An 18,942-nucleotide genomic window follows, 5' to 3' on the forward strand; every position below is an offset into this window, starting at 1 on the left:
GCGTTTTGCCGCGTTTGACAACGCATGCGTCGTTTCATCGTTTGCGGCTTGGCGCGGAAATGCAACATGTAGTAATTTTTAGAGGCATCAATTTGCCGCCTGGAAACGCATGCGGTCGATTGCGCATGGATTGCGACAAAAAAACCGCATTGCTGTCTATATGAACGCATGCGTTTACAAGCACATGCGTTTGGTTGCGTTCATGAACGCATGCGTTCCACAAGAGAAAAACATGTCTAGACTCTGATAAGCTACCCCCCACATACAAGGTGATAAAGGGAGGGAGGGGACATTTGCAGGTCACTTCTCAGCAGACAGCCAAGCAGAGCAGACGGACCACAGCGGACAGCCAAGCAGAGCATACAGACCACAGCACCTTTGAGAAAACAAGCCTCTGAACAATGTGAGTATATCCTAGCCAATGCCTTTATTTTCTATTTTCTTTCTCTACATGTCCTAATTTCTTGCATTTGTTTCTTTCTACATGCATCAGAATGTCTTCTTCTTCTTCTTCTGATGAGGAGTTTCGTCCTGGGCCGTCAGAAGTCGAGCATGTCAGTAAGGTGAGTACTTGCCTCGTCAGATTGGTAAGTATTCACTGTCACATCTACACGTTACAATTTGAATTTTTCTTTTTTTTAGAGCTCTTCTTCTACTGCGGCAGAGACAGGGCAGGAGCAGCGGAGTCAAGGTCCGGTGGAAAGACGGCAGCGAGTACTAGTACAAGGCTGACTGTTTACTGTATCCTCAGTGTAATATTCTGGAATCTTCCTTTCTTTCCATTCGTATTTCTTTACTTTTTTCTTCTGGAATCCTTTTGTATGTTGACTTTCCTATTCATGCCATTTCTCAGCATCTTTTTTCTATCTTTTCCTTATGTTAATTGAGCAAACTTTAATGACTTTATTTAATTTTTAGGTTTCACAACGGGAGGATGATCTTATTGAGACTTTGGCTGTGCTCACTCGACTGTGTGTGATGAAAGAAACTCTCAGGAGTTTCTGTCATCACACACAGTTGTGTGAGCACGGCCAAAAGTCCTTTTTCTGACCACAATTTTTTTTTTTTAACAGTGGCCAAAGTCAAAACACGTTGGCGTTCGATGAAGGACCGCTTCAACAAGGACCTGCGTCAAGAGAGCCGTGTTCCCAGTGGTTCAGGAGGAGGATCAGAAAGTACAAATACCATCGAGTTCTGGCATTTTTAAGACCGGTCCTTGCCCAGAGAACGTAAGTATTTATCACGTGCATTAGGTTGTATTGTATTGCCATAATCTGTATTTTTATATTCCACAGGATTTTGCGTCTGGTTAATATTTGGTATTAATTTTCTTTTTCCTTTTTTCACAGCACATACAGCTCTACTGTTGGCCCAGGTTCTGGAGCGGTCCTTCATCCGACAGCCACGGACCCATCCCAGCCATCCAGTAGCGCAGCAGCAAGTGGGCCTTCCACACTAACTGGAGACCAGGGAGCTGGTCCATCAGGTGATCCCCTTCCCCAGTCCTCTTCCACTGCCCCTTTTTTTTGGGGCTCCTCCCGGCAGAGGCAGAGGGCTTCGGACAGGTCACTCATGCCCGAGTTTTTGCACTTGAGCTCGGTTTTACACGAAGCAATCAAGGCTTTGGGTGACCGAATGGATGTTTCATATAGCCTCTTGAATGCACGTATCCAGGAGGTCAGCAAAAGCCTTGATCAAGTGAAAGCCGACCTCCAGAGGCCAGCACATCATTTTTTTAACCAAATTGAGCAGGGCATGTCGGAACACCATACTCCTGATCTCCAGCTGAGTGTCATGCAGGCCTGCAATGCTGCTTACATGCAGGCTATGCAGCAGAGTCGGTATTTCCAGCAGACAGTGGCGGCATATCCACCTGTGCCTTCACTGTCACGACTTACCTCAATGCCGACCTCTGTTGCATCCCACTGCACGGCCACCTCAATTCCTTCCACAGCCGGACACCACTACAGCACCACCACCATGCCGAGTGCAGTTGGACATCCCACCGCCACCACCATGACAACCGCTGCTCCTGCTTGGACCTCCTCCACTGACACCACGATGCAGCAGGACCCTGGCATGGCCTTCCGTACCGCCACCACCACGATGCAGCAGGACCCTGGCATGGCCTTCCGTACCGGCACCACCACGATGCAGCAGGACCCTGGCATGGCCTTCCATACCGGCACCACCACGATGCAGCAGGACCCTGGCATGGCCTTCCGTACCGCCACCACCACGATGCAGCAGGACCCTGGCATGGCCTTCCGTACTGCCACCACCACGATGCAGCAGGACCCTGGCATGGCCTTCCGTACCGCCACCACCACGATGCAGCAGGACGCTGGCATGGCCTTCCGCTCTACAAGTGCTATGGGCTCTGGCATGGCTGCACACTCTACGAGCACTATGGACTCTGGCATGGCTGCACGCTCTACGAGCACTATGGACTCTGGCATGGCTGCATGCTCTATGAGCACTATGGACTCTGGCATGGCTGCACGATCTACAAGCACTATGGACTCTGACACAGTGCAGCCGGACCCTGACAGGTCACCCACCACCACGCCACGCCATATGAGCCCACCAAGACCTCCCACAACCAGGCAAACCAAAAAAAACACACACAAAAAAACAAACAGAGGACTCTTAGCATTCCTCCCCCTTCACCTCCCAATCTGTCTGTAATGTCAGGTTTGTCTCACCCTTCCAGTGCGTCTCAAGCCTCTCATGTGTCAAGCCCCATCCCCGAACTTCCAGACCCTTCTAGTTTCATTGCCCCTTCTCCTGCCACCTCTGCGTCGTCCACGGTTAGCCAGGCCTCAGTGCTTCACACCCCCCGTTTACATCACTCTACCCCAAGCCGGCGCAGTAAATACATTTTTGGGTTGTTAAACAATAAAAAAAAATTGATTTGCCACAATTATGTTTGGTTTATTGTGTCTTCCACCGCTGGCAACACACACCGTGCGCCAACTAAGAAACTTCGCCACACACTTACTTTTTGGGCCACATCATATCTCCAGTAGTTATAAAAAAAAAAGACTGCAGCTTTGTGTGTCTAGCATACAGATATGAGGTGGGCCAAAAAATATTAGATGTATTATCTCCATAATCTCTTCTTGTCTGTGACTAGTGTGGCAGTCTGAAGAGAAAATGGTGGAAATACAGTGCAGAACTCTACTGAACAGGTCAGGTGTCAAAAAACTCATTAGTTAGGACACCTGACCTGGTGAGTAGAGAACTGCCTTGTATAACCACCATTTTCTCTTCTTCTTACATAATCTATTACACACAAATTGAAGGGACAATGGTGGTCACACATTGCATATCTATGCTCACCTGCACAGGTGTCAGAAATAGAGGCTGTTATATGTGCATCATGAATTCATTATTTCTGACACCTGACTTGATGAGTATAGATAGTGTGACAATCATTGTCTCTTCAGTCTGTGTCCAATGGATACTGCAGAACAGAATCAGGACGCAATGACGTCAACAAGCTTACCAATAAAGCAACATGGCTGCCATTACTAGCAGTATGTGGCCAGTGTTTTATATCAGTATTTGTAAGCCAAAACAAGGAGTGGAACAATTAGAGGTAAATTATGATATTAACATAATAACTAGCACCTCTGCCTTTATCACCCACTCCTGGATTGGATTACAAATACTGATATTAAATACAGACCAAATACTGCCAGTTTTAGGACAGCCTTGGTTTGTAGAGGAAAAACATAGGAGACACGGTCAACACAACCAAAACTAAAGCTTATTAATGAGAAATATTATTTTCATATCAGAAAATTACTGATACAGATCTAATTACAACAGGACATTTACATACACAACATTGTCCTGCCATGACACACGTCCAATATCTGAATCAAAAAAGGCAGCAAATTGGTCCCGCATGTGACCAACTGCTGCAGTTGACCGCAGCGGGTGATGCTGGAAATCGGGCAGTGGGTGTGCAACTGGTTCATCCAGTTCAATGTTGGGTTGCTCCTTAGCCATTATATAATTGTGCAGAACCACACAGGCTTTGACCACCTCGTCGACTGTTTCCACTTTTAGATTTATGGCTGATGCAAGAATGCGTCATTTAGCGACCAGAATGCCAAAGGTACACTCTACTGTTCTTCGGGCCCTGGTCAGTCTGTAGTTAAAGATCCTTCTAGTGTGGTTCAAGTCCCGACTGGAATATGGCTTCAGTAGGTTTTCACACATCTGAAAGGCCTCATCCCCAACCATAACAAATGGCATCGGTGGACCTTGAGTGTTGGGGAGAGGTTGTGGCAGGGGAAAATTGAAATTTTTGCCATACACACGCGGCCCATATCCGAGTTCTTGAAAGTCTGGGAATCGTTGCCACGGCCAAAAGCTCCAATGTCCACGGCGATGAAGCGACAGTCCGCATCAGCTATTGCCATGAGCACAACAGAAAAATATTTTTTGTAATTGAAGTACTCCGATCCTGTTCTGGCAGGTTTGATAATGCGGATGTGCTTTCCATCCACCGCTCCTAAACAGTTGGGGAAATCACACACACTCCAGAATTTTTCCGCAATTTCAAGCCACATGTCCAAGGTGGGTAGGGGTATAAACTCATCCCGGGGTACATTCCACAAAGCCCGGTAGGTGTCCGCAACTCTTCCGGACAGGGTGGATATTCTAAGCAGGTATTGGAAGTGGAGGGATGATAAACTCTCTCCTGTTGCCAGAAATCTGTAAGAAAAACAAACCAAAAAAAATTACAAATTATTCTATTTATGGTGTGGTTACGCTAAAGAAAGAAAGGAAAATACCCAAAACATACATGTCAGAAAACAAAAAATTTGGACTGTCATTGGTTTAGATTTGGAACGTACCTTAATGTAACCAGCAGACGTTCCTCTGATGGAATCGCTCTACGGAGCTGGGTGTCCTGTCGCCGTATGGCTCCTTGCACACGAGCAAGCAAATCCCGGAACGAGTCTTACGACATCCTTGTGTATTCCTGGAATTTCTCCGGGTTGACATTAAGCTCGCCATACAGCGTGTGATAGGCTCCACGGCTCTCACGTAGTTCGATAATGGGGTGCCTGCAAAAACACCTACGTTGTCTCCTTCTCCATCTTTCGCTATTTCTGTCTTGCTCCCAAGCAAAAGCACAGGCAAGAAACAGCTTGATGCTTAAATCCAGGTTGAAATAAAAGCTCTCCATGCGAAGATCCATCATGACACAGGATACAATAGCAAACTGTTAAGATTTCAGTAGCCCTAGGGTCTATATATAGAGATACCATAATACACGCCCTCTGTAGTCCCATTGGCGGTGTCTGGTTATCTTGATTTTTCTCTTGTGAAATTTCTCATCATGCGCACCAAAAACGCAAGCGTTTTATTTTAACCCCATGCGATACCGCATGCGTCTAAAAAACGCGTTTATATGCGTTTTTTCCACCACTTGCGGATGCGTTTTAAACGCTGCAGATTTAAACGCTAATGTGAAACTAGCCTAAAAAAAGCAGCATGTTCATTAATTTTGCGTTTTTTTCGCGTTTTCCCGCTATTCTATGCATTGGGGAAAAACGCACAAAAAATCGCGCTAAAAACGCATGCGGATTTCTGGCAGAAATGTCCGGTTTTTGTCAGGAAAATTTCTGCCAGAAATCCTGACGTGTGCACATAGCCTAAGAAATGAAGGTCAGTCAGTACGAAAAATTGGGAAAACTTTGAAATTGTCCCCAAGTGCAGTGGCAAAAACGACCAAGCGCTACAAAGAAACTGGCTCACATGAGGACCGCCCCCGGAAAGGAAGACCAAGAGTCACCTCTGCTTCTGAGGGTAAGTTTATCTGAGTCACCAGCCTCAGAAATCGCAGGTTAACAGCAGCTCAGATTAGAGACCAGGTCAATGCCACACAGAGTTCTAGCAGCAGACACATCTCTACAACAACTGTTAAGAGGAGACTTTGTGCAGCAGGCCTTCATGATAAAATAGCTGCTAGGAAACCACTGCTAAGGACAGGCAACAAGCAGAAGAGACTTGTTTGGGCTAAAGAACACAAGGAATGGACATTAGACCAGTGGAAATCTGTGCTTTGGTCTAATGAGTCCAAATTTGAGATCTTTGGTTCCAACCACCGTGTCTTTGTGCAACGCAGAAAAGGTGAACGATGGACTCTACATGCCTGGTTCCCACCGTGAAGCATGGAGGAGGAGGTGTGATGGTGTGGGGGTGCTTTGCTGGTGACACTGTTAGGGATTTATTCAAAATTGAAGGCATACTGAACCAGCATGGCTACCACAGCATCTTGCAGCGGCATGCTATTCCATCCGGTTTGCGTTTAGTTGGACCATCATTTATTTTTCAACAGGACAATGACCCCAAACACACCTCCAGGCTGTGTAAGGGCTATTTGACCACGAAGCAGAGTGATGGGGTGCTACGCCAGATGACCTGGCCTCCACAATCACCAGACCTGAACCCAATCGAGATGGTTTGGGGTGAGCTGGACTTCAGAGTAAAGGCAAAAGTGCCAACAAGTGCTAAGCATCCCTGGGAACTCCTTCAAGATTGTTGGAAGTCCATTCCTGGTGACTACCTCTTGAAGTTCATCAAGAGAATGGCAAGAGTGTGCAAAGCAGTCATCAAAGCAAAAGGTGGCTACTTTGAAGAACCTAGAATATAAGACATATTTTCAGTTGTTTCACACGTTTTTATTAAGTATATAATTCCACACGTGTTAATTCATAGTTTTGATGCCTTTAGTGTGAATGTACAATTTTCATAGTCATGAAAATACAGAAAAATCTTTAAATGAGAAGGTGTGTCCAAACTTTTGGTCTGTACTGTAGATATATAATATTTTTTTATTATTATTTATTTGGGCTATCCACTACTAGGACAACCCCTTCTTGATCAAAATGTTTGGCCCCCATAAAATAATAATGCCTTTATTCATCTCCTTTGCCGGTGCCATTCCAGTAGTGTCGGCATGTGTGGTCCCAGGGCTCTCATGCGGCTGTTGTGACACGTGACCCCAGTGCCCAATCAGCATTGTCATCACTGTCTCCGCCTTCAAACAAACCGAACATGAAAAGGAAGTCCGGGCTACAGCTGATCTCTGACTTCCTCTTCCTGCTCAATTCGACAGGAGGCGGGGACAGTGACACCAGTGCTGATTGGGCGCCGGCATCACGCGTCACAACAACCGCATGGTAACCCCAGGACCGCGAGTGCCGACACCACAGGAACGTCGCTGTCATGACAGGTGAGTATAGCTTTTATTATTTTATGGGGTCCAAGCATGGGGTATGAGAAGACACTGTCCAAGTAGTTGACAACAATTTTAAAATGTAAAAATAATTAAAGGGATGTAAAAGAAAAGGAAAGGTGAGGAAAAGCACAATTTTACTTAATAGGGTAGGACAATGTAGAGTACTCTTGTCTGTCTCTATTTTTATAGACATATGTTATTTGCATTTCTTTAGTCCCCTTTATTGTTTGAGCTGTACTTTCATTTTTCCTTTAATTATTTTTTTTGCTAGTTTTCCATATTCCCTGTTAAGATTTATTTTCTCATCTCCTTACGTGTCGTTCCTTCCATTTCAGTGTCTGACTCCACTCCCCATAACGTCTGAAAATGAGTTCCCATAAGCCCCGAATTATCCCTTGGCTCATCAGTCAGATTGACAGCAACACATACCCAGGGTTGAAATGGTTAAACAGGGAGCATACCCAATTCCAGGTACCTTGGAAGCATGGACTAAGGCAGGACCTGGATTTGGATGATGATTTTAAAATTTTTAAGGTAAAATATTTTTTACTGATTATTGATAGTTTATAGATTACATTTCTTTTTACAGACGTGTGTTGTTATAATTTTGTATATAGAAATTTAACTTGATTGACAATACATTTTTTTTTTTTTTGGGGGGGGGGGGGTTCAAGGCAAAAAGGACTTCAAACCAACATTTATACAGCGAAAAGTTATAGCCAACACTTATTTTCCTCTGTAAGAAACTAACTCTGTGATCATATTAAACATTTATATTCATTTCTGATCTTTGTGTTCCTTAGTCTATGCCAGGCTACAAAAAACATAAAAAATACATGCAAAATTCATCAATAAAAGCGCACCGTTTAGGCAATGTTAATCCGCACGGGTCAGAAACACGTTGCCTAAACAGTGTACTCTTGTGCGCTACTTTTATTTTAAGAAGGGCAATAATGTTTAATACCACCATAGTACTTATTATTCTATAGCGCCAACATATTCCGCAGCGCTTTTTAGAAATCATCATCACTGTCCCCATTGGGGCTCACAATAAAGATTCCCTATCAGTGTGTCTTTGGCGTGTGGGAGGAAACTGGAGAACCCGGAGGAAGCCCACGCAAACACGGGGAGAACATACTGACCAAATAATAGTCGTATACTGTGCCTATTTCATACTTTACGAAATAACAGTGCCATGTAGTGCATAGGCCTAAATAATACCACTATATAGTGACAAATAACAGTAACATACAGTGCCCAGTCTCGTTGTATAGTCCTATAGAAAGAAATAGTGTAGTCCCACACTGTGCCTATAGTAGACAGTGCCCCCAAATAAGAGTACTATATGGAGCTTAATCCTAAATAGGGTCCAAATAATACCACCATACAGTGCCAAATAAAATCACCATACAGTGCCTAGTCCCAGTATGGTTGGAAACAATAGACCAGTATATTACTGTGTTCATTTTATACTTTGACAAATAACAGTACTTAGTCCTAAACTGGACCTAATAATACTACTATACTGTGCCAAATAATATCGCAATATAGAACCTACTCCCATAGTATAATTTCAAAACAATAGGACAGTATCATACTGTGTCCATTTTACACCTTGGTAAATAATAGTACCGTGTAATATTAAGTCCTAAACACGGCCCAAATAATACTACTATACTGTGCCAAATAATATGGCAATACAGAACCTAGTCCCATAATATGATCTTAAACAATAGAACAGTATCTGTTCCATTTTACACCTGTGTCCATTTTACACCTTGGTAAATAACAGTACCATGTAATACTAAAAATGGTAAACTTGACCTAAATAATACCACCATGCAGTGCCTAATAATACCACCATAGAGTGCCAAATAATACCTCCGTACAGTGCCTAGCTCCATAGAATGATCTTAAACAATAGAACAGTATTATAACGTGTCTATTTTACACCTTGATAAATAACAGTACCATGTAATACTAAGTCGTAAACTTGGCCTAAATAATACCACCATGCAGTGCCAAATAATACCACCATACAGTGCAAAATAATATCATCATACAGTGCCTAGTCCCATAGTATGATCTTAAACAATAGCTCAGTATCATACTGTGTCCATTTTACATTTTGATAAATAACAGTACCTTATATTACTTAGTGTTAAACTGGGCCTAAATAATACCACCATACAGTGCCAAATAATACCTCCATACAGTGCCTAGCCCCAAAGAATGGTTGGAAACAATAGCCCAGTGTCATACTGTGTCCATTTTACACTTTCATAAATAACAGTACCTTATATTACTTACTCGTAAATTGGGCCTAAATAATACCACCATACAGTGCCAAATAATACCTCCATACAGTGCCTTGCCCCATAGAATGGTTGGAAACAATAGCCCAGTATCATACTGTGTCCATTTTACAACTTGATAAATAACAGTACCTTATATTACTTTGTCGCAAGCTGGGCTTAAATAATACCACCATACAGTGCCAAATAATATGGCAATTCAGAACCTAGTCCCATAGTATGTTCTGAATCTATAGCACAGCATCTTATTGTGTCCATTTTACACCTTGACAAATAACAGCACCATATGATACTAAGTCCAAAAATAATACCACCATACAGTGCTAAATAATAACCATTGAGGGCCAAATCTTTGCATCACATAGTGGTTAATACCGTACTGTGACCCAAGTCTTATTGTCTCTCCAGGAATGGGCCATAGCCAGCGGCTGCTACGATCCCTTGAAGGACCACCCTGATCCAGCACGATGGAAAAGGAATTTTCGCTCTGCTTTGATTCGGAAGGAAGGAATTCGCATGATTCAAAACCACGGCTCAGATCATACCAATCCGTACAAAATCTATGAGTTCACCAGTAAGTCATCCTTCAGTGTTACTTAGTAATTGTAGCTAAAGACGAGGCAGTATATCCTGGAGGGGCTAAGAGGAAAGAGGAGGACACCCAGCCCTGGTCACCCCCATAACGTTTGCTATAAAGTAGTTCCCGCCCCTGAGGAGCTGTGTTAGGGGGCGAATAATGGTTCAAAGACATATCTACCAGTAGTTCAATTTCCCAACCTGTGAAAATTTACCCCTGACTCTTAGACCGTCAAGAACTGACACTCATGTTTGGGACTAACTTCTTAGATTGTCCCTGCAGTTGTCAATCATGGTCGAAAAGTTGGAGAAGGGGAAACAAAAACTAGACCCTTTTATTCTTGGTGGCAAAAACCCACCACTATATTGGACAGCCCAGTTTGATCTTTGCTATGGGGCCTCTTCTTTTATGTGACCTGATACCACATCAGTCCATTAAGTTGTCCCAGGCCTTTGTGCAACCCCCCAAAAAATTAATATCATTAGTCTGTTGCCCCCTAGTGGTAGTATCATGAAATATTGTTAATATATATATATTTTTTATCCTACATCCTATTCTTGTTCGTAGACCAATCTTGTGGAGGCCAATATAGCACCGCTTCTGCAAACCCGACGTTACCTCCGGCCTCTTCCAATAACCAAGATGCAACGGTGAGTTTATAGGTTAAAGCGTATTGGAGCATTCCTCCTCATTGACCTCAATGCAGGTGGGTGATCATATTTTTCTCACTGGTTGCTTAGTTGTGTGTAATGTAAATCATCTCATAAGGTACTGACTTCCTACGGAGCTTGTCTTTGGTAGCAGCCGATCTAAACAAGCAGAGCTGCTGTGTAAAGCATGGAGGGAATATGTACGCCTCTGAGCAGACAGATGGTGGATTCCAGACTCCCATTAGAAATTGGTAAAGCAAGGGCGGTATTCCAGCTCTAAGTATTGCGCCATGTTGGGGAAGAATTATTAAGGGGAGGCCATGTAAGAAGTGGAGGGCATGTAGAGACAGCGGACCACCTATGAGTAATGTTATTAGCTTTGATTCGGTCATCTGAGACCGATGGAGAGGACTTCTGTCTAGGGGTAGAGGAGACTCCGGATCACTGGATTGCTTTACCTCTGTAGCCTCCGGTGCTGCGGAGATAAAACTGTCTCTGCTCGCAGCATTGGAAAGCAAACAGTCTAGGTCGGCAGCACAGCCCCGATCCGAACCATCAGCAGCACACCATTACCATCAAGCAGGAATCCGGGAGGCAGGGAAGTAGTGCGCTCCTGAAGAAATGTATTGTGTAGATCCTGCCAAGACCACGGTCACGTTCCCCGACGCGCGTTTCGCATTATTATCGCTTCCTCAGGGGCCGTGTTTGTTACCCTCTTTTCAGTTAGCCATTTAAAGGTAACAACCACTGAGGACTCTTAAATCGTAATATTTTTCTATCTACTGGCTATCACGGGACAAAGATATTTATCTCTCTTTTGCAGAAAACTCTTTTTGAAGAACTGGAGCATCTGGATCTTTACCAAGACGAGGAAGGTACTGGTTTATCACTTTTTTCCCATTAAGAATATGATTTCAATAGACTCTGTTTTATATTATAAAAGTAGCATTTTGTTTTTAATTGTCGCCTGCACTGTATTGTAACCATTGCTCATTTGCAGGGGACGATTTCTGAACCTCTGTTTTTTTAATAAGAAAATTCCATTTATTTACAACAATCGGAGATCTTGAAAATGTTGAAGAACTGAATCCTGTTACTGGTAGGAATTGGGATCTATATAAATGACAGGTCCTTTCTTTCTATTTTCTCTACAGAGTTGTACCGTCCTTATGAAGATTTTAAGCTCATCCCGGAAGAGATGGATCCCGATAAGTCACTGTTTGCGGAACAAGTGTCATACAATGATACATTCCCAATAGAGGGTGCAGCCGCCCCTTCGGCCAACCCTGTTTTTCCAGAAGGTGCTCATGCAATCTACAGTGATTTTCCATCATATACAGATCCTGGAGTCCATGTTGGTAGGTTCTTCCCTGGCAGGTTCTCCACCAAATCCATCCAAACGAGCTCTCAATGTGTGATTTATTTGGCACAAATTCAAAGAGGCTAATTTTTGGGGGGCTCGTTAGGGTAATAAATCGCAAAATCCTTTCAGTAAGCCTTAAAATTTTGCACATTAATCTTCAACTGCGTAAAAGAAAAATTGGATGGATTTTGTACTCCACAAAAATGTTTATAAAAATTTGGACTGAGACATCTGGCTAAACAAAACTACAACCAATAGGCGGACATATTTCAAGGTTCGTATACAGACTGCGGGTCTCCCAACCCGAACTTCCATCCTCATATGTGCCCATAGCCTTCAGGTGTCCAGATGAAGGTTCATTCAATCAACAGTTACATCTCTTAAACCCATACACATGAACGCTCGACTTAGCCAAGTGTGCATGTGTTTTCATCTGTCGGGTGATGTTTGCAAGCTCCCAAAACACATTAGATCCCAGTAGGATCTGCAGGCTCAGACAACAATAATTAGAATGTTTTTGTCATTTTATATATATATTATATTTTGCAGGACAAGTTTGGCCCCAGCCAGATGAAGACCAGGAGACTTTCCAACAGAAGATACTTAAACATTTCAGCTACAATTCATTTCGTAAGTATCTCATTGTAACGGTGGAAGAATTAGAGGGCATTGAAGAAAAACTCAATGGTCACTCAATGACAAGACGTCCAGTTAATTCTCCAATCAGACCACCCACAAGTAAGTTTAAGAAAATAGATCATCTCGGGACAATAGTACCCGTGCAGGGCTGGGATATATAAAGCTGCCATTGGAGAGTCAATTCTGGAAACTGATATATTGGGAGCAGGAAAAACGGGCAAGAAAAATGATCCGATCTATTCTGACAAAGGAAAAACTTTGGTGGCTAGAAGACTGGACTGGAGCATCTCTACAAGTCGGCAGGGATGCAGTAGGTGGTACTTGCCAGATGTTGGCCAAGAAAGTGAATCTTTGAAAGCTCATTAAAGGGAATTCATACGGAGCAAGATGTAGGGGCAGAGAGCTTGAATTCAGTGATGCGTTACTTACTGGACTGCTTGCAGTAGTTTTGATAAAATCCCTAGTTACTCTGCTGTAGGTGTAGCAGTGCTGAGCTCTGTGTAACCCCGCCCACACCACTAATTGGCAGCTTCCTGATTACATTGCCAGGAAGCTACCAATCAGTGGTGGGCGCGGGGTTATACAAATTAGCTGGACTGGCTTGCACTTGACACCTAGTCAGCAGTGATAATCCCCTGCTGATAAAACAGATTGTATTGAAACTCACAAAAGCTACTTGAGCAAATGACACATAAAGGTACCTTCACACTAAACAACTTTACAACGAGAACGGCAACGATCCGTGACGTTGCAGCGTCCTGGATAGCGATCTCGTTGTGTTTGACACGCAGCAGCGATCTGGATCCCGCTGTGATATCGCTGGTCGGAGCTTAAAGTCCAGAACTTTATTTGGTCGTCAGGTCGGCGTGTATCGTCGTGTTTGACAGCAAAAGCAACGATGTCAGCAATGTTAAACATGGAGCTAACGACCTGTGAGAACGATAAATGAGTCACCGCTATGTCACAGGATCGCTCCTGCATTGTTGTGGAGCTGCTGTGTTTGACGTCTCTATAGCGACCTAAACAGCGACGCTGCAGCGATCGGCTCGTTGTCTATATCGCTGCAGCGTTGCTGAGTGTGACGGTACCTTAAGACTCTCAGCTCCTAATGTATGCTGTTCTCAGATTACAAAAACTTGCTGCAACATGTATAATAATTATTATTTTCCCGCATTAAGCACAATACTATGAAATATTTTTTTCGTTGTTCTTGTACTACAGAAACAGATTTTGAAGTCAACATTTTTTACCGGGGAAAGCTGGTCCAAACATCAGTGGTGACAAACCCACATGGATTCTACATCACCACTGACCAACAGCCGGGTCACGATGGCTATGTTGACCAAGTCTATCTGCCCCAGCCAGCGTCAGTAGTGACTGATCAGTTATTGACCAAGGCTGTCGGACTCCTCCTGGCAAAGCTGAAAGAAGGGACCCTTGTGGAAGTCCGAGAAGGAGTGATATGTGCCAAGAGGTTTGGCCTTTGTAGAAGTTATTGGAGTTTAACAAACACACCAGAAACAAAAATATCGAATCAGATTGACAAAAGAGAGTACTCGGTCCTGTACAGCATTCATCAGTTTATTACCGGTAATCAATTCTGATTGTTCAACTTTTATCTTGAATTAAAGGAACAGTAAATCTAGACAAAAAAATGTTTAAACGAGAAGTATACAGCATTGTGCAAAAATTATAGGCAGATGTGGAAAAAAAGCTGCAAAGGGAGAATGCTTTAAAAAAAATAAATAGAAGTTTGTTTTTATCATATAACAAGAAACAAAGTAAATGAACAAAAAATAAATCAAAATCATTATTTTGTGACCTCCCTTGCTACACTTACTCACAGTTTTTGATCGATCTCGGCATGAGGTGGTTCCAAACATCTGGGAGAACTGACCACAGATCTTCTGTGGATGTCGCTTGTGCAAATTCTTCTGTTTCTTCATGTGATCCCAGACAGACTGGATGATGTGAGATCAGGGCTCTGTGGGGGCCGGATCATCACTCTCAAGACTCCTTGTTCTTTTCTACATGACCCCAAACATTCAGTCAATGTCATTAAGAACGATCTTCAGTGTAAAGAAAAACAAGGAGTCCTGGAAGTGATGGTCCGGCCCCCAAAGAGCCCTGATCTCTGTGATGATTGTTCTTCCTGATGTCCTGAAATTGGATTCCACATTTGGAGGGAATATCTACTAGAGATTACGCTTACTTTTGAATCCATGTACAATACCATATTAAAGGGGTTCTCCACTACTATAAAAGTTAAACTCAATGATGTAAAAAAACAAACACAACAAATCTATACCCATCTACTAGATCAACGTTGCTCCTCCACACTTGTATTTTGTCTCCCAAGCCTGTTTGGCAATATGCCGATTGGCTGCAGCGGTCACATGATGCCCCCTGCACCCTAGGTTGATGTCAGAAGACTGCTGAGGAGCAGCGCCGGTCCAGTAGGTTTCTTTTTCTTAAACAACCCTGTGCTCGTTAAGTTTAATTTTTACAGTAGTAGAAAACCCCTTTAAGTAGATGATTTAAGTGTGTAGGCCACTGTATGTTACATTATTTCTCTTCGTTTCTTGGGTCAGAATTGATTGATTTTGTGGAACGACGGAGAACAGAGTCTCCACAGTATTCCATCTGGATTTGTCTCGGGGAACAATGGCCGGATGACAAACCATGGCAGAAGAAGCTCATCATGGTGCAGGTGAATGGAAAATCTAAAATTGTATAGAAATTCTGCTCTCAGGAAAAACAATTCTGGAGTAGGTTAGATTTTTACTTTTTTTTCCTGCATATAGTTTAGGAGGAACCGAGCAGGAGTATGGAACAATGCTCCAAGGGAAAAAGTATGCAAAGCAGCTCTCCTCCAGAAGGAAATCGGTCTCTCTTCCTTTCTGTGTGGTGATGAGTTTGGCTGGCATGAGATAGATTTCTTTCTGCTGGAGGGCAAATAATGTGTATACTTTCCTGAGTTATATTATATTAGATTGATAGATTAGTTACAAGAATAAAAAAAACTATCATACTTGATATAATCCATTCTAGTCTATTCTAATCCATCATGTCCAAGAAAGCATCTTGATCAAGAAAGTCGACTTAAATATCTTGTAAAATTCCATGAGTTCCACTGATTCTGACGCTCTTTTCCGTTTTGCGCTGCGTTGTTGCATTGCAGAGATATTCACATTTGTTGCTTTTGGAGCGCAGTATTTGAAATCTCTGCTTATAGTGCAACTGGGCATTTTTTCAGAGTCTTCTCTGGGGTCATGCGCTTTCACCCCTCCCACCCAGATGGTGACAATCACAGCTCAGCATCTGATCTAGCAAGCTATCAGTCTCAGACACTTGAGATATGATTGGCAGCATCTGGGAGGGGTAAAAGCGCACGACCCCGAGAAGACTCTGAAGAGATGCCCAGTTGCACTACGAGCAGAGATTTCGCATACTGCGCTCCAAAAGCAACAAACATGAATATCTCAGCAATGGAGCGACTCAGAGCAAAACGGAAAACAGCAGCAGAATCGGTGGTGCTCAGGTATAAGGTATTTAACTCAAAATTTTGGAGCAAGTGACAAGTCCCCTAAATGGAACTTAAAACAGATTGATCTTTTTTTCTTTTGATGAAGTTTCTGGTTTGGATTATATGAAGTAGTATTCTGGAGGAGTTATTTTGCATATTTTCCTCTGGATATGATAAGATATCCCTGCAGGAAGCATAGAAATAAAACACTTTCTGGTATCCCCGTTTCTTACTTATTCCAGTTGGGGTCTAAGAAAACAATGGGAATATAGCCCTGAGTACTGCACGGTGTGAATATCCGATATTGTATTAGTAGTCCTTCCTTTCTTTATGGTAGGTGACCCCTGTGGCAATGCGACTTCTGCATGAGATGAGCTACAGCACCGGAGCCTCTTCTCTACACAACAGCGACATCAAGTTGGAAATCTCAACCTCCTTACCCACCACAAACGACCTGCTCTCACTTCTGAGGAGCATCGAGGACATGATGGACTGGGAAAACTGAGAACTAACCACATCCATGCATCCTTAACCCTTCCATCCACCGCCATTTTTAGCCAAGCCCCATTTAAAAAAAAAAAAATAACTATGGTTAATAATTGTGAAACGTTTCTTACAATCCCACGGAGTTTGAATTTTTTTCGTGACACATTGTGCTTTATGTTATTATTAAAATTTGGTTGATACGTTTTGCATTTAATGTAGAAAAATGTCCTATTTTCATAAATGTAGTTTTTGCTACAGTTATTAAATTTTAATCCAGGTTTTTCAGTAACACAGCAGGTGATAAGAGTAGCATCACTCCAGATTTAATACCTGATTTGTCATTTTTAGAAATAGTCCATAAATGGCTGTAATGTGATAAAGGGGTATTCCTATCTCCAAAATCCTATCCTAATATGTAGTAGGTGTAATACTAATAATATTAGCAAATATCTCTAATTAGAAATGTAGTATAGTTCTTCTGATTCACTATGTCACTTTTCCCATGTGCAGGGCATTGCAGTAGCTTAGGTATCCATGGTAACTACCACTAACAACCATATGACTGGTCGTAACCATGGATATCTAAGGTACTGCAGTGCCCTGAACATGGGGTAAGAGACATAACAAATCAGAGGAACTATACATTTCTAACTGGAGGTAATTGCTAATATTATTACACCTACTATATATTGGGATAGGATCTTGGGAGATGCTAATACCGCTTTAATAACTGTGAAATACTTCTTACGAAGCCACTGATTTTGAGTTTGTTCGGGTCTTTTTTTTGTGACACATTGTACTTTATGCATTAAATTTGGTTCGATATGTCTTGCATTTATTTGGGAAAAAACATCTGAATGTAAAATAAAAATTCCAATGTTCACATCTTTTTGCAAATTCAGTTTTAATCCATGTTATTCAGTAACACAGCAGGTGCTCAGAGTAACATCACTCCAGATTTATTACCCCCGATACGGAATATTTATAAAATGTAACGGGTTACGACTCAAACACATGACTGAAGAAGCTTTGGACTTTTTTTTCTAGGCACTAGTATAAGTTAGCAGAAGCCTTAATTTGCCAAGACATAAGAAACATCCTCTGAAAGATTTGGAAATTGCATCCTTCTGATAATTTATCTTGGACCATTGACCCCATAAAATACATTTTTTTCTATTTTTTTCCAAATAAGTTGTTGTTTCAGCTCCAAGTTTCTTATTAACGGGATAACTTGTCAAGTAATTTCTTCTGAGTATGCCAAACTACTGATAGGGCACATGATGGCTCAGAATGGAAGAATCATAATTTTGGAGCTCAGATTTTGCTGGATTGGGAAAAAAAAAAAACAGTCCTATATATATATTTTTGGGAGCTTAATAGTTTGGGAATAGTGTGGAATGAAAATGAAAAAAGCATTTCAAATATTTTTCATTGGATGGTATTTTTACCGTTTTGTATAAATGACAAAGTATCACAATCTGTATTAAAAGTAAATAGAAACGTTACAATTTTCACACTCGCCAATGGGGCTTTTTTTTTTTTTTAGATTAACTTCCTGCTGTTTCAGGAAACAACACATGTATATTAGCCACAGTGAACAGACTCCGCCCCCATATTTTGTATTGAAGCATCTAATGAGCGTGTGCAAAAACCATTGTAAAAGGAGGGGGGAGCTATGACATTGCTTATTTTTATTAGCTTAACAGTAAACATGCCTCTGCTGAAAACTCTTCAGGAATTCAAAAGGGGGGGGGGGGGGGGGGGGGCAATGCCAGTGTGAAAATTGAAAGATAACTAATTTTGTTTTCAATAAACATCATGATATGAAAAAATAGGTAATTTTCTGATGATAGCATCCCTTTACATACTGCTATCAGGAATTTGTTAAAAAAAAAAAAAAAAAAAAAAAAAAAAAAAAGGAATATTTACCAGGCTTTTTTTGTTTACATAAATGAATCAAGGATTCTGGACTTAGCTCAACATCCTCATGCCATGTTACATGTAAAAATTATAGGCATTATTTCTGGATTACATACTTAAAGGGAACCTATCATTAGACTCATGCTGCCTGTGCAATTGCAGCAAGTTTGGGTTTACGCTTTTGGAACGGATGCCATAGACT

General features: G+C 42.1%; 1 protein-coding gene across 1 annotated transcript in view; it reads left to right on the forward strand.

Moving 5' to 3' along the window:
- IRF3 (interferon regulatory factor 3) overlaps window positions 1–16,920 on the forward strand; it is a 77,647-nt gene extending 60,727 nt beyond the window's left edge. The window contains exons 12-20 of the mRNA XM_077256299.1: window positions 7,622–7,798; window positions 9,988–10,153; window positions 10,724–10,806; window positions 11,630–11,681; window positions 11,961–12,164; window positions 12,719–12,799; window positions 14,030–14,398; window positions 15,400–15,518; window positions 16,672–16,920. Of these exons, the coding sequence (XP_077112414.1) occupies window positions 7,622–7,798; window positions 9,988–10,153; window positions 10,724–10,806; window positions 11,630–11,681; window positions 11,961–12,164; window positions 12,719–12,799; window positions 14,030–14,398; window positions 15,400–15,518; window positions 16,672–16,839 (1,419 nt within the window). The 3' untranslated portion in view covers window positions 16,840–16,920. The remainder of the gene's footprint in view (window positions 1–7,621; window positions 7,799–9,987; window positions 10,154–10,723; window positions 10,807–11,629; window positions 11,682–11,960; window positions 12,165–12,718; window positions 12,800–14,029; window positions 14,399–15,399; window positions 15,519–16,671) is intronic.
- The last annotated feature ends 2,022 nt before the right edge of the window (window positions 16,921–18,942 follow it).

The sequence above is a fragment of the Ranitomeya variabilis genome, chromosome 4, assembly GCF_051348905.1.
Source record: "Ranitomeya variabilis isolate aRanVar5 chromosome 4, aRanVar5.hap1, whole genome shotgun sequence".
In the NCBI taxonomy this organism is placed as follows: domain Eukaryota; kingdom Metazoa; phylum Chordata; class Amphibia; order Anura; family Dendrobatidae; genus Ranitomeya; species Ranitomeya variabilis.